Source organism: Haemaphysalis longicornis, unplaced genomic scaffold (genome assembly GCF_048455015.1).
Source record: "Haemaphysalis longicornis isolate Haplotype H1 unplaced genomic scaffold, Haemaphysalis longicornis Haplotype H1 scaffold_13, whole genome shotgun sequence".
In the NCBI taxonomy this organism is placed as follows: Eukaryota; Metazoa; Arthropoda; class Arachnida; order Ixodida; family Ixodidae; genus Haemaphysalis; species Haemaphysalis longicornis.
Window position 1 is genome coordinate 35532523 of NW_027526233.1, and position 11424 is coordinate 35543946.

Below are 11424 nucleotides of genomic sequence, written 5' to 3' on the forward strand. Positions count from 1 at the left end.
AACCGGGGACGCGGGAGCAGAATTGAGTTTACTATTTTGCTCGCTGTAACACGACGACTAACAAAATAAAACACAAAATATCGCCCTAAACCCGACACCGCAACTCACAGCCAATAAAAAAATAAAAAGGTGCGAACGCCCAAGAAGTTTCTTTCCATAAAAACCAAATTGTACGTGAGAAAAAAAGCTGAAACCAAACTCCACACCTACCCACATCGTGGCAGCAGGCGAACAGGTGAAGCACCAATGACAAAACTAAAAGAGAATCAATAAAGCAGCCACAATAAAGTCCTAACCACATGGACGCGAAATCACGCGTCGCGCGATCATCGGCGTCGTTCGGCGTCAACGCGCGGGCCCTCAGGAGAGGGCGAGCAACCGCATGAGACCGGCGAAGTCGCGCGCCAGTAGCTGCGTCAGCGGGCGTTGCTGGACGTCAATTGCCATCCTGTTGAAGTCGTTTATGAGCAGTTATTATCGATTATTGAACTGCAATTATCAAGGCTTTAGCTTTAGCAAAAAAGAAAATCACTTGGCATATTTATTCATTGCTATATAAGTATGTTGACAATGTATCTCGAGTCATCATGGTAAAATCTGAACAAAATAAGATAGGATGATAAACGATGACGCACCTCGCAAAACTGCTTTAGTTGCTTCTTGATTTAACCTGCATGTTATGTACCTAATGCAGGTGCATGAATTCAAAGTGTAAGCAAAACAAATTTCAGCGCTGCCTTGGTACTGAGGTTACCGTCGAACGTCATTTGTAGGTTAAAAGGCAAGGTACTCTGGCACCCTGACTGTACCCTGTAAAAAAAAAAAAACTGATCAAACCCTCGCCGAAAAAAAAAAAAGGGGGGGGCTTTTTGAGGATTCGAACCACGGACTTCAAAACGAAAGTCCGACACCAAACCCCTCGACCACACAAGGAGACAGGGAAGCACAGAGAATTCGGTGTACCAAACGAGGCTGCCCACAAATAGTGTCGGATGTGTTTTGTTTTGGTCGTGTTTGAGAGACTTGAGCAGTGGTAACGCTTGTTTCTTGCGCACCGATCTTGGAGCCGAGGACGATAATGCTAGTGCTACGAGCGATGTAACCACAGGTCCCTCATTTGAGTCAAGAAAAGCTATCGCACATTCCCGGTCAGCGCAAGCCACGGGAGCTACGTCACGCACCGATCTTGCAGACAAGCCACATTATGCTTATACTGGATGCGATGTAGCCAGAGCTCCCTTATTTAAATCGCAGATCCCCGATCTCCCCGTTGAAAGCCGAACAAGCCACAAATGGAAAAGCGCTTGCGAACAGAAATAGCTGGCAATTTGTCTCAAGGCAACCGATTACCGCAAGTTAAAAATAAATCGATTGTTTTCTGCTGAAAGGAATGCCCCCAAACCACGCGAAGACGGACGCTGTCGCCCGCTTTCCGATGCTCTCTCGCGCTGCGTCGACGCCGATATCTGGCGAGCGTAGACATCGGCGTCGCTCGGGCGTCAGCTCGCGTAGCCGTGCATTTCTGGCGACGACGTCGACGCGAGAAAACGCCGAAAGTGCTCTGCATGTGGTTGGGCCTTAAAGCAGCCCCGACCACTGCAAAAAGAAAAGAGAATCAGCGCACATACTATGTAGCCGAGCACAGTGCAGAAACACGGTGCGGAAAATGATGTGTGTGCTATGGTGTGACTGTGAGACTGTGATAACACATGAAAGAACCGTGCTGAAGTTGGAAGCTGCTATCACTGGTTAATACAGTGCTAATTTTTATCAAGAGGTTTGTAACCCGCTAATAAATTATGTTCATTATTACAACCAAAATGATTGAGTTTTCATGTATCGCTTCATCGGCTTCATCTTCTGGCATCAACCAACGCCGCCTATATAGGCCGACTGAAGCCGTAGCCAGCCGTAGCCGCAGCCCTCACATTACGCCGCGCTTCTTTTCTTGCGCTGGTCGATCGTTGTCGTATGCACGTAGTGTGACCGTGTAACAAAGCGTAACCGTGTAACGTTTTCGTTCAGTATGTTTTGGAAGGTAGAAGAGAAGTCGTTGGGCGTACGGACGAGCGTAGTTTTTTTGTGGTGGACGTCGACGACTACGAGCGTGGCGTGGGAAGTGTTTTGGCTCGGCGACGGCGAGACGCGGGAAGATTATTCGACGGCACCATCGTTCACATGACCGGTAAGTGTTCTTACCCTTAAATTGTGCATAACAGTGTCTGAGCGCTTTTTAGCAGTTTTACATCTGCCACTACCGCAGAAAGTAAGGAATGAATATCGGCATGCCGGCTGTGCCGTCGGAAGGCGCGGAGATCCGCTTCACAGTATATGGCGCCGACGCCGAAGAAAATGGCTCGTATTACCACCTTGCACATTTTCCACGTAACACGCTCTATTTAGGACTGTGCTGGCTACCAGTTAGTCGGGTTAGGAATTCATCTGCATTGTTCGTGTCGGCGTCGAGTAGTCGCCAAGCCACATTCTCACGTACAGTCGGCAAAAGGCTTTAACGCGCGAGCGGCGTGCTTCGGAGTGCGTGGGAGACACGTAGTGATCACGCCTGGTTTAAGATAGGTAGAATGTGTGCATGCGAGGCCCGTATCAGCGCGATGGCTGTGTCCCTCCTCGCTGCACCCGTCGCCTTGGCTTCCACGCCTTTTACCGTAATAAGCGCTGTGTGCCTGCGCTGCCGGGCCGGAAAACAAAACTGGAGATTACCCGCCTTAACGCTCGTTGTGCGAGTTTTTCGTGTGCGTTAGCCTTGGCGCACAGCTGTTCATTGCGTTATCGTTCCGCCAATAGCTGCATGAGTCCCTTGAGCGCCACTGTCCGGTTTCAGGGCTCGGCTTTGCATGTCACTGCTGACGGGCTCACGCCACAATACTCAGTGCACTGTGCAAGCGATCACGGCCCGATATCTAGTTACTAGTTGTCGTGTGTAGTAGGTGTTTTTTACTAAGTTGTATTGCGCATATTTGCATTCCTTCCCACCTGCAATGTTCCTATGTATGTGTCACTTCAAGTGACTTTTTTTGCACATTCTCTTCTTTTTCTCTTTATTTGCTGTTCCGTTCTTTCAAAGTTCATTCAAAGTTTGATGTTCCCTTACAGTTCTGTCGCGACACTCACCCTTTGTTACCCCCCTTACACAATGCCCTGCAACAAGGGCCTGTAAGGTATTTTTAAATAACAATAATAATAATAATACTATAAAACACCGGCAGCGATGCGTTTTCTGCTATTGTCGTTCGTTGTCTCGCATACAGGAAAACACTCCTGTCTAAATTGTGTAGGGCGCCGCAAAAAAAGCGTTGCGCGTAGTTAAACGCAGCCAACGCTCTACTACCAATCGCTCATTTCCGCTATTGTTTCCTGGCCCGGCAGTGCAGGCAGCGCTTCTCACGACGAAAGAAGGTACGGAATTGAAGGCGACGGGCACAGCGACAAGGGAAAGAACCGTCGCGCTGATGCGGGTCGCGCATGCTCGCATTCTACCGGTGTCAAACCAGGCGTTCTCACTAAGTGTCTCGCGCGCAGTCTAGAGCACGCCGCTCGCGCGTTATAGACAAGCCTTTTGCCGACTGTACGAGCTTCGAAATCGTGGTTTTTCTGTGAAGGCCGTCTTGCCAGCAGCCACTGCAGTAATGTTATTTGTAAATGCTCTTATCGAACATGACGCACATAAATGCCAAGGCGCTAGAATAGCCACCGCTTTCAGGTATGTTTATTAGGGGAAGTCAATATTTGCATGAAAGTTGACCTCATAACTATCATTAAACACGTGTAAAATGACACTGAAGTGTGCTTGTTGCTCTAAATAGGTGTCATTATGGTGGACGAGGCTCGGAACAAGTATGGCATGTTATCTCTTGACCTCTCATTGCAGGCAGACAAAAAAACTGCGAAGGCAGAGAAAAGATCAGCGAAGGTCGACATCATTCTTCGAGCTGCCGCAAGGGACCAAGACCCTGTAGCAGTTTTAAGGAAGGGGGTCGTGCAATTGGAGGCCGAGATGCGGGGGCTGCGATCACTCAACATGGAGTGGCCGGCAAGTTCTTTTCACCAGTGCGTAAACAATGCTCCATCTGTGTGCATGGCTTCTTATCACTATTATGAGCTAAGCAACATACCAGATACTGCAGTTGCTATCATGCTTAGTTGGCTGTAATGTCAACTGTTGCAGGAAGGTTTCACTTCCTCAAACATGTGGCATCACCATCTAAGGAGCCTACAGCCTGATTGAACAGGTTCCTTTCTTTGGGTGGGTGAAAACAAAACTGCCCTGCAGCACGACCTTGTCACGTGGCTTCTATATGAAGATTTTGAGCTATTGGTTTATCTAGTTGCTAGCCATGGCCTTTTTGCAGGCACTGCATAAATTACTGCCCGTTGAAAGTGCTTTACTCGCTGTAAAGGATTTTGACAATGAGATTGTTTGGAAGAGAAGGCCTAGTAAAAAAAAATTCATAAAACTGCAATTCCAGTGAAAGTGCAGGAACACGGCAATGCTGTTTTATGTTTTGTAGCAGACTTGCTAACAATGTGACTATGAGTGGGCAACACAACTTATTGCTCTATATTTTTCATACAGCCCCAACCCTAAAAGTGACTTGTTAGTCTCATAAAAGGACAATCTGCACCTAAGTAGAATGACTTGTTTGCGATTTTGTGCTTGCTGAGAATGGTATTGACCAAACTTTAAATTCCTTTAAAAGCGGAGCAATTTATTAAAGGCTGTGGCTAGCGTTCCGTCCAGACGGAACGATATACAAGTGCTAAAGTTCCGTCTAGACGGAACGGGGCGCTGCGGGTTATGCTTCCGTCCAGACGGAATACGTCTGAGCGCTTAGCGTTCGCCGGCATTAAATTTGTACAGTTCCGTCTAGGTGAAAGGAAAACCGGCTGATTAGACGACGTGCTCCGTCTTCAGATTTGGTGTAGGCGTTGTGCTTCGGATAATGGCAGTATTGTACCGGGTTCGATTCCCCCCGGACATGCTTGTTTTTTTTTTGTTTTTTTTTTCCCTTTGCGTGGTTGAGCCAGCGTTTTGCAACAGTTAACTTCTTGCCCACTTTGCAATTGACGCGGGGAGAGCAGTCGGTCTTGATTTCGCACTCAACCGGCTGCTCCGCTACCGCTCAATAGAGCCAAGGCCGACGTGTCCATCGCCAGAGTTCCGAACACCTCTAGTTCGTAATGGTGATTCGTAACGGTGACTCTAGCTAGTCAATGAGCAGAAGTGGTTTGACCGGTAGGGTAAAAATCTACAAAACTCAAGAAAGGCGATCGGACGGAGCATTTTCTGCCCGCGAAAATGCGCCGCGCACGCCACAGGCGCGCTGACGCTGCAGCGGAACCACTGGTACGCTGCGACCGGCGCGGCCAGTGGCAGGAACATGGCGGCGGCTTCGGCCGCGAAATGGTGTAGGGAAACTATGGTGTCGGGAGCACGAGCGACCGCTCAAAATGCCACTCAAGACATGCACGAAGTTGCTTGAGCGGTAAAGGAGCTTATAATTTTGGGCGAGAACGGTACTACAAAACATCATCCGCACAGCTAGTGAAAGCGCCCATGCAGTATCTGCCGGGGTGGTGGCCTAAAATCTCTGGCGGTCTATGCTGGCGGAGCCCGCCGGATGAGTCGAGCGCTTCGAAACTGCCGCCATGAGGCGCGTGCCTCCTCAATGGCGCAAGTCGCAGGCTCCTCCCACTGCCGCGCGCGACGCGCGTCATTTTCTGAGTGAGGCAGCTAGAAGACGCGGGCGTCAAAAAATAAAAAACCCCGCTTCACAACAAGCAGCGAGGGCAGTCGTTCTTAATATTTACCCAGCTGAATGAACTGCTTCCGCTCATTGACTAGCCAGAAGAACCGTTAATTAGTAATCACCATTACGAACTAGAGGCGATCGGAACTCTGGCGATGGACACGTCGGCCTTGGCTCTATTGAGCGGTAGCGGAGCAGCCGGTTGAGTGCGAAATCAAGACCGACTGCTCTCACCGCGTCAATTGTAAAGTGGGCAAGAAGTTAGCTGTTGCATAACGCTGGCGCAACCACGCAAAAAGAAAAACCAAGCATGTCCGGGGGGAATCGAACCCGGTACAATACTGCCATTATCCGAGGAGCAACCCCTACACCACATCTGAAGGTGGAGCAGGGCGTCTAATCAGCCGGTTTTGCTTTCGTCCGGACGGAACTGTACAAATTTCACGCCGGCTCCGTCGGGATGGAACGCTAAGCTCTCAGTTGTATTCCGTCTGGACGGAAGGATAACCCGCAGCGCCCTGTTCCGTCTGGACGGAACTTTAGCACTTGTATATCGTTCCGTCTGGACGGAACGCTAGCCACAGCCTTTATTAAAACTGATTGCCTGTACTGCGTATTGTTTTAAGAGTGCAACACTTTTTCATGTGACTCAGGCACCTCTCCAGGGAGTGAAAAGAGTGGACATGGCCTGCAGCTCCCTGCCAGCATGAGCCCTGCAGAACCACCAGCACCCGACACCAGCTGCGCCAGCACGAGCCTGGCGGCACTACCAGCACGAGCCCTCTATGGCGCTGGCTGTGAAGAAAGTAGGTGTTTAACGCTTTCTTTCTGTTAGTCCCAGAACTTGGCTTGTTTTTGCTACTGTAGAAAGTAATCGTTTTGTAAAACATGAGGTATGTTCGCCAAACAGGGTCACGTAAGACAACTCCAAAGCGGCGGACTGCTGTGCAGCAACAACAAGCATAGTGTGCCCAGTACCAACAGCAGTGCTCATCAATATTTCTATGCTTATGTGTATTTTGTACTTTTATTGTTTCTCGCACCATTCGTACTGCTGTAAAATGAATATGCATTACATTTATGCGCAAATAGCTCATTTGGAAAGCTTGCAAGCCGTACCTAATTTGTGTTTGCTTTTGCCGGGCTCAGCCAATCGCACAGCTGGGCACATAGGATATCTAGGTTCTGTTGCGGGAAATGAGCTAGTGGGTTGCATGGCCATTCCCTTTTTCCTTACTTATATAGCTTATTTGGGGATGAAAGTGGTGTCACTATGATTTTAACGTGGCAATCTTTCGAATGAACCAAACTTGTGATGTGTCTGCATGGCCCCTTTAGCTGAAAGTTTTACAAGCTGGCATATACTTTTGGAGAGAAGTTTTATGAGTGTAATGTTATGCTCTGCAGTAATATAAATGAGAAAAGCACCACTTTTTTAGCACGGGGAGCATTCGTTTTACTGCGAAACAGTCTGTGTTTCAAACCCCCCCCCCCCTTCGGGTTTTATTCCAGTGAAGCCATTTTCTGGGTGCCGCTTGCTCTTGTCGTTTTTGCTAAGCACACACATATAAGCGGTTGCTGGTTTACGCGTGCACATGTGGGGACCAGAGGAAGGAGGGTAGGTCGTGCATGCAAAACTATAGGTTTCACACCCTCTTACATGTCGAGCCTTACACATGGATGTCTAACAGCCAAATGCGACCTGTCTGGTGTCTTCACTGGTCGAGCAAATTGGGTTGTGTGCTACGCACACAGTAAGGGAAACAGACAGCCCCATGTTTGTTTTCTAGAATAAAGCTCGAGTCTGTCCAAGTTTAATTCAGTAAAACGACTGGTAAGTATGCTGCCTTGCAAATTATGAACAAACGTGGTTTGTTTTGTGCACTTCGTCGACTGCGCCCGGCTTCGCAGCTCATCTATGTGGAGCCATTGTGTTTCGTTCTATGAAATGGCAGAGGTTAAAAACACAGTTTTGGCAGTCTAATTTGCTGTCTTTTTACGTTGTTTGCCATTGTCTTGCATTACATGTATTGTTTTGTTCTATTGATGCAGATCCCTTCTGGCACTACCTGCAGATGAAGGGCTGCGAACCAGGGGACATGAGCAAGCGACACATGCTGCTAGTGAGATATCTAGCACGAGGGTCCGTGGATCTGCACTAATAAGAAGGTACATGTTTACTAATTTGGTTGCTGGAAACCTAGGCCAGTGTCTTTACTGTTTTAAAGGGACCCTGCAGCACTTGCCATCGACTACTCGGAATGTAGTTTGGGGTAAAGTCTATTGTCCTAGAAATCGCCCTTCCAAGAATTATGAAAAGCCCTTTACTGTCACCGAAACTATGCGCGATTAGAAATCGCGCATAGTTGTTCTCTCTCAACTCGACTGCGGACAATGCAACGAAAGCTGTGTGCTCTCTCCTGGAGAGGGGGGCGGCTTGCAGCGTTCTCTTCGGCGTCCTTGGACATATCATAGGCTGGGGAGTATTCTCTGCAACGTGGGGGAGGGGGGAAGTCAATTCTGGTTTGGTGCCACAAAAAAGCAGGCATGGCTGCCTGCTTGCAAGCGCGCGCTCAGGCTGGTAGAGCGTTTTTGAAGCAATAAGCAATTGTTGCCTAGTGGTCTCGTTGAAAGGAGAGTATTGAGTTTTTCACTCAAACTCCGTGCGCACTCAGCAAAAGAAATACCAAACTGCGCGTGCATGTTTAGGCATAGAAGAGATTGGTACACAGCGCCGATGACGGCGAATCCTCACAAGAAATGTGAGAAATGAGTCGCAAAGTTGACCAGCGACAGCCAATTGAACAGCCATGGCCGCAATGACGTCGTTTAGGCCATGCCAAGAGCGAAGAGTGCGCGGTTGGTTTTTCCCCGTCTTTCGCGATTTGTGTGCTCACCGCTTCACATGGACTGGTAATATTTGGCTCAGGTATTCCTGGCAGTGTAATCTAAACATTGTGCAGGTTTATTGGCACTGTTTAAAGAGTGTTCCAGGGTCCTTTTAATCCAAAATGGTCAGTTACTGAAACAGGCATTTTTGATTGTCTGCATTGATAGTTTGTTTGTCTAAATTGACACGGCAACTACGCACCTCGACTGAGAAGACTGCAGTTCACGCTGCGCGCAAATTTTGCATTAGGGAGTATCGGCACTTTTTCTTTTTAATGTGTTTAATTTGCTGAACTTTTATCGTTGCTTAACTTTACTTAGAGATTTATGAGCTGGCTTATATATAACTCTTTGGGGAAAGTTTTATGAGTATGATGTCACGCTGTAGTAATTTAACTCTCGTTAGCACTGGAAAATTGACCGATTTTTAGGGGTCCAAGAAAAAAAATTTTTCTGCAAAATCATTGGTAAGAACTAATTAAGATAAAAAAAATTACCACGCGTGGTGCCCGTGCCATGCGGTGAAGTCCAACCTGCGTTTCAACATGGGCAATTTTGGGTGGTTCCCTGGAAGAAATCTGGCGATTTGACATTATCAGAGGCACCAATGTGTCCCCGTGTGACGTAAAAACATTTTGTCAGTGACTGACTGCATTTACAGCCAGCACAGTATTCGGGACAAGCACGCGATGCGGAAAAACATGCATGGAGTTGAAAACGTAACTCCGTGGTTGATGCTTGTTGACGTTCACTGTCAGTTATCACTAAAAACAAACTTGCGGTTTATCATCACCTTCTGACTCGCTATTGTAGCCTTGCTTACAGAAATGCGGTGCAATGCGCTAAAATCGTGCCCCGCAAACTTTGCCCAAGTAGCTGTTGTGCGATAATAAAGATCAGCACTATGAGCCTCATGCATTGCAGCGCACCTAACATTTTTAAAATGAAACAGTACAAAAGGTATTGGAGACTCCATCCGAATAGACATTTCAATTAAGGAGCAGCACTAGACCTCTGGAGATACCCTTGTATGGAAACGAAACTGGCAGGCGGACAGCTGGGGATGTGTAAAGATGGTTTGAAGTGCTCTTTTCGTTGGAACTGATATCTGGTGACTGGGCGTTATCTTTTGACTTGCATCGGAAGTTCTTATTGCAGAAAACGTTTTAGGGGGGGGGGGGAAATCAGGAGTGGCATGCTTTTTTTTTGTGAGGATGTTTAGCGGATGCTCAAGGCACCATGGCAGGTAGGCTTGAAGTTGAGTAACTGCAGAGTAACACTAAATATGGATTTCGCGATGCAGAAACAAAACCGAAACTGTTGTTAACTGTTTGAATGGTCCTGTGGTAAGTAGAACTACAACACAACTAAGAACAATGTGCGCAAAGGCAATAAGACTGCCTAAAATCGTGAAGTAACTTTGCAAACGGGCACTGCTTGATATTTTCAGCCGATTTCAGGGGTTATTACTGTGTGACTGCAAACCTGACGTTTAAAAATTATCATCTGATTCACCCTTCATGCCCTGATAATAAAAAACCAAACGCTGATGCAGAGTACCTACGGTTGGCATGCATTGTTCTTTAGTAGCAGTGACGCGCAAAGACCACTCCCCTTTCTGCACCCATGTGATGCAAATGCATGTCAAAAATCACGTTTTTGTTGAAAAATGAAAACAAAACTGATTTTGAAAGGACATTTTCTGAGCTAAGTCCTAATGGCTTGACTTGTTCCAGAATTGCCAGGAACGCTGTGGAAAGGGGCTTGCAAGGTATCGTTTAAATTGAACGTTTTTGAATAGGCACAGTAATGTGAAAAGCACTTTATCAGCAATAGAGAGCACTTCTTATTGCTCAGCATGCAGAAGCGTGTTTAGCTTTTATAAAATGGCGCAGTTTAAGGACACAGTATTAGCAGTATGATTTTCAGTCTTTTTGTGCTGCCTGTCATTGTCTTGCATCAATGTTCGTTTTTTTTTTTTTCTATCGATGCAGGTTCCTTCTGGCATTACCTCCAAGTGAAGGTCTGCGAGCAAGCTGAAATGCACAAGCGCCGCAAGCTTCTGGCTAGATATCTCGCGCAGAATTTCGCTGATCTGCGCCGATAGGAGGTACATGGGCTTGTTTGCCAATTTGGCTGGTGTGAACACCAGAGCCAGTGTCTCTACCGTTTTAATACTAAACAGTCATTGTGAGAAATGGCGGCATTTTTAATGGTGGATGTAATTTGCAATGTCGTTTTTGTGCTTCATGAGGTGTGCATTGATAGTTTTTTTGTGGCTTTCTGCAGCTGTACAATTCATTAGTGGCAGCCTGTAGCTATTGGTGGCTTTTCCCTGGGAATGTAGTGTATTTACTATAAGGTTTTTGCAGCTTCAGACAACTTTGCAGCGTTAGAATTGCGCGGATCATCCATAATGCGTGTAGTTAGGGACGGTGCACTTTCAGCCTTCGGCAAGCCAATTCTAATGGTACTTGTACTTGTTTTTTCGAGCCTGGAGCTGTGTGTGCATGAAGGAAACTAAAATAAAATTTTTGTATTCTCTTCAGTTTGCCTGTGCATGGGCTCGTGGCATATTTGGGCTGTCTTAACTGTTCACTTACAGTGGACAGCCCAAATACAGTGCTAGGCTGGATTCAAAAATACTGATATTTGCTGCAACAGAATTGTTATGAATGCATTGTGCGACAGGTCAGGACTGCAAGACGCCAGGAATACATAACACAGCATCAGGACTTCGATAAGACAGGCATGATTCTCGCAATAG

The 11424-nt window shown here is 47.2% G+C and overlaps 1 protein-coding gene across 2 annotated transcripts; it reads left to right on the forward strand.

Moving 5' to 3' along the window:
• The first annotated feature begins 2061 nt into the window (after window positions 1–2061).
• On the forward strand, window positions 2062–11205 carry LOC144164278 (uncharacterized). Of its 2 annotated transcripts, none has more exons than XM_077694789.1 (5): window positions 2062–2185; window positions 3890–4051; window positions 6422–6574; window positions 7821–7937; window positions 10652–11205. In XM_077694789.1, the coding sequence occupies exons 1-4, from the start codon at window positions 2179–2181 to the stop codon at window positions 7928–7930; spliced, it is 432 nt and encodes a 143-aa protein (XP_077550915.1). In that variant the 5' UTR covers window positions 2062–2178; the 3' UTR covers window positions 7931–7937; window positions 10652–11205. The 2 variants fall into 2 exon arrangements, 1 of the variants encoding a protein (XP_077550915.1); XR_013321129.1 differs by lacking the exon at window positions 2062–2185 and adding an exon at window positions 3397–3721 and having other exon boundaries at window positions 3890–4068.
• The last annotated feature ends 219 nt before the right edge of the window (window positions 11206–11424 follow it).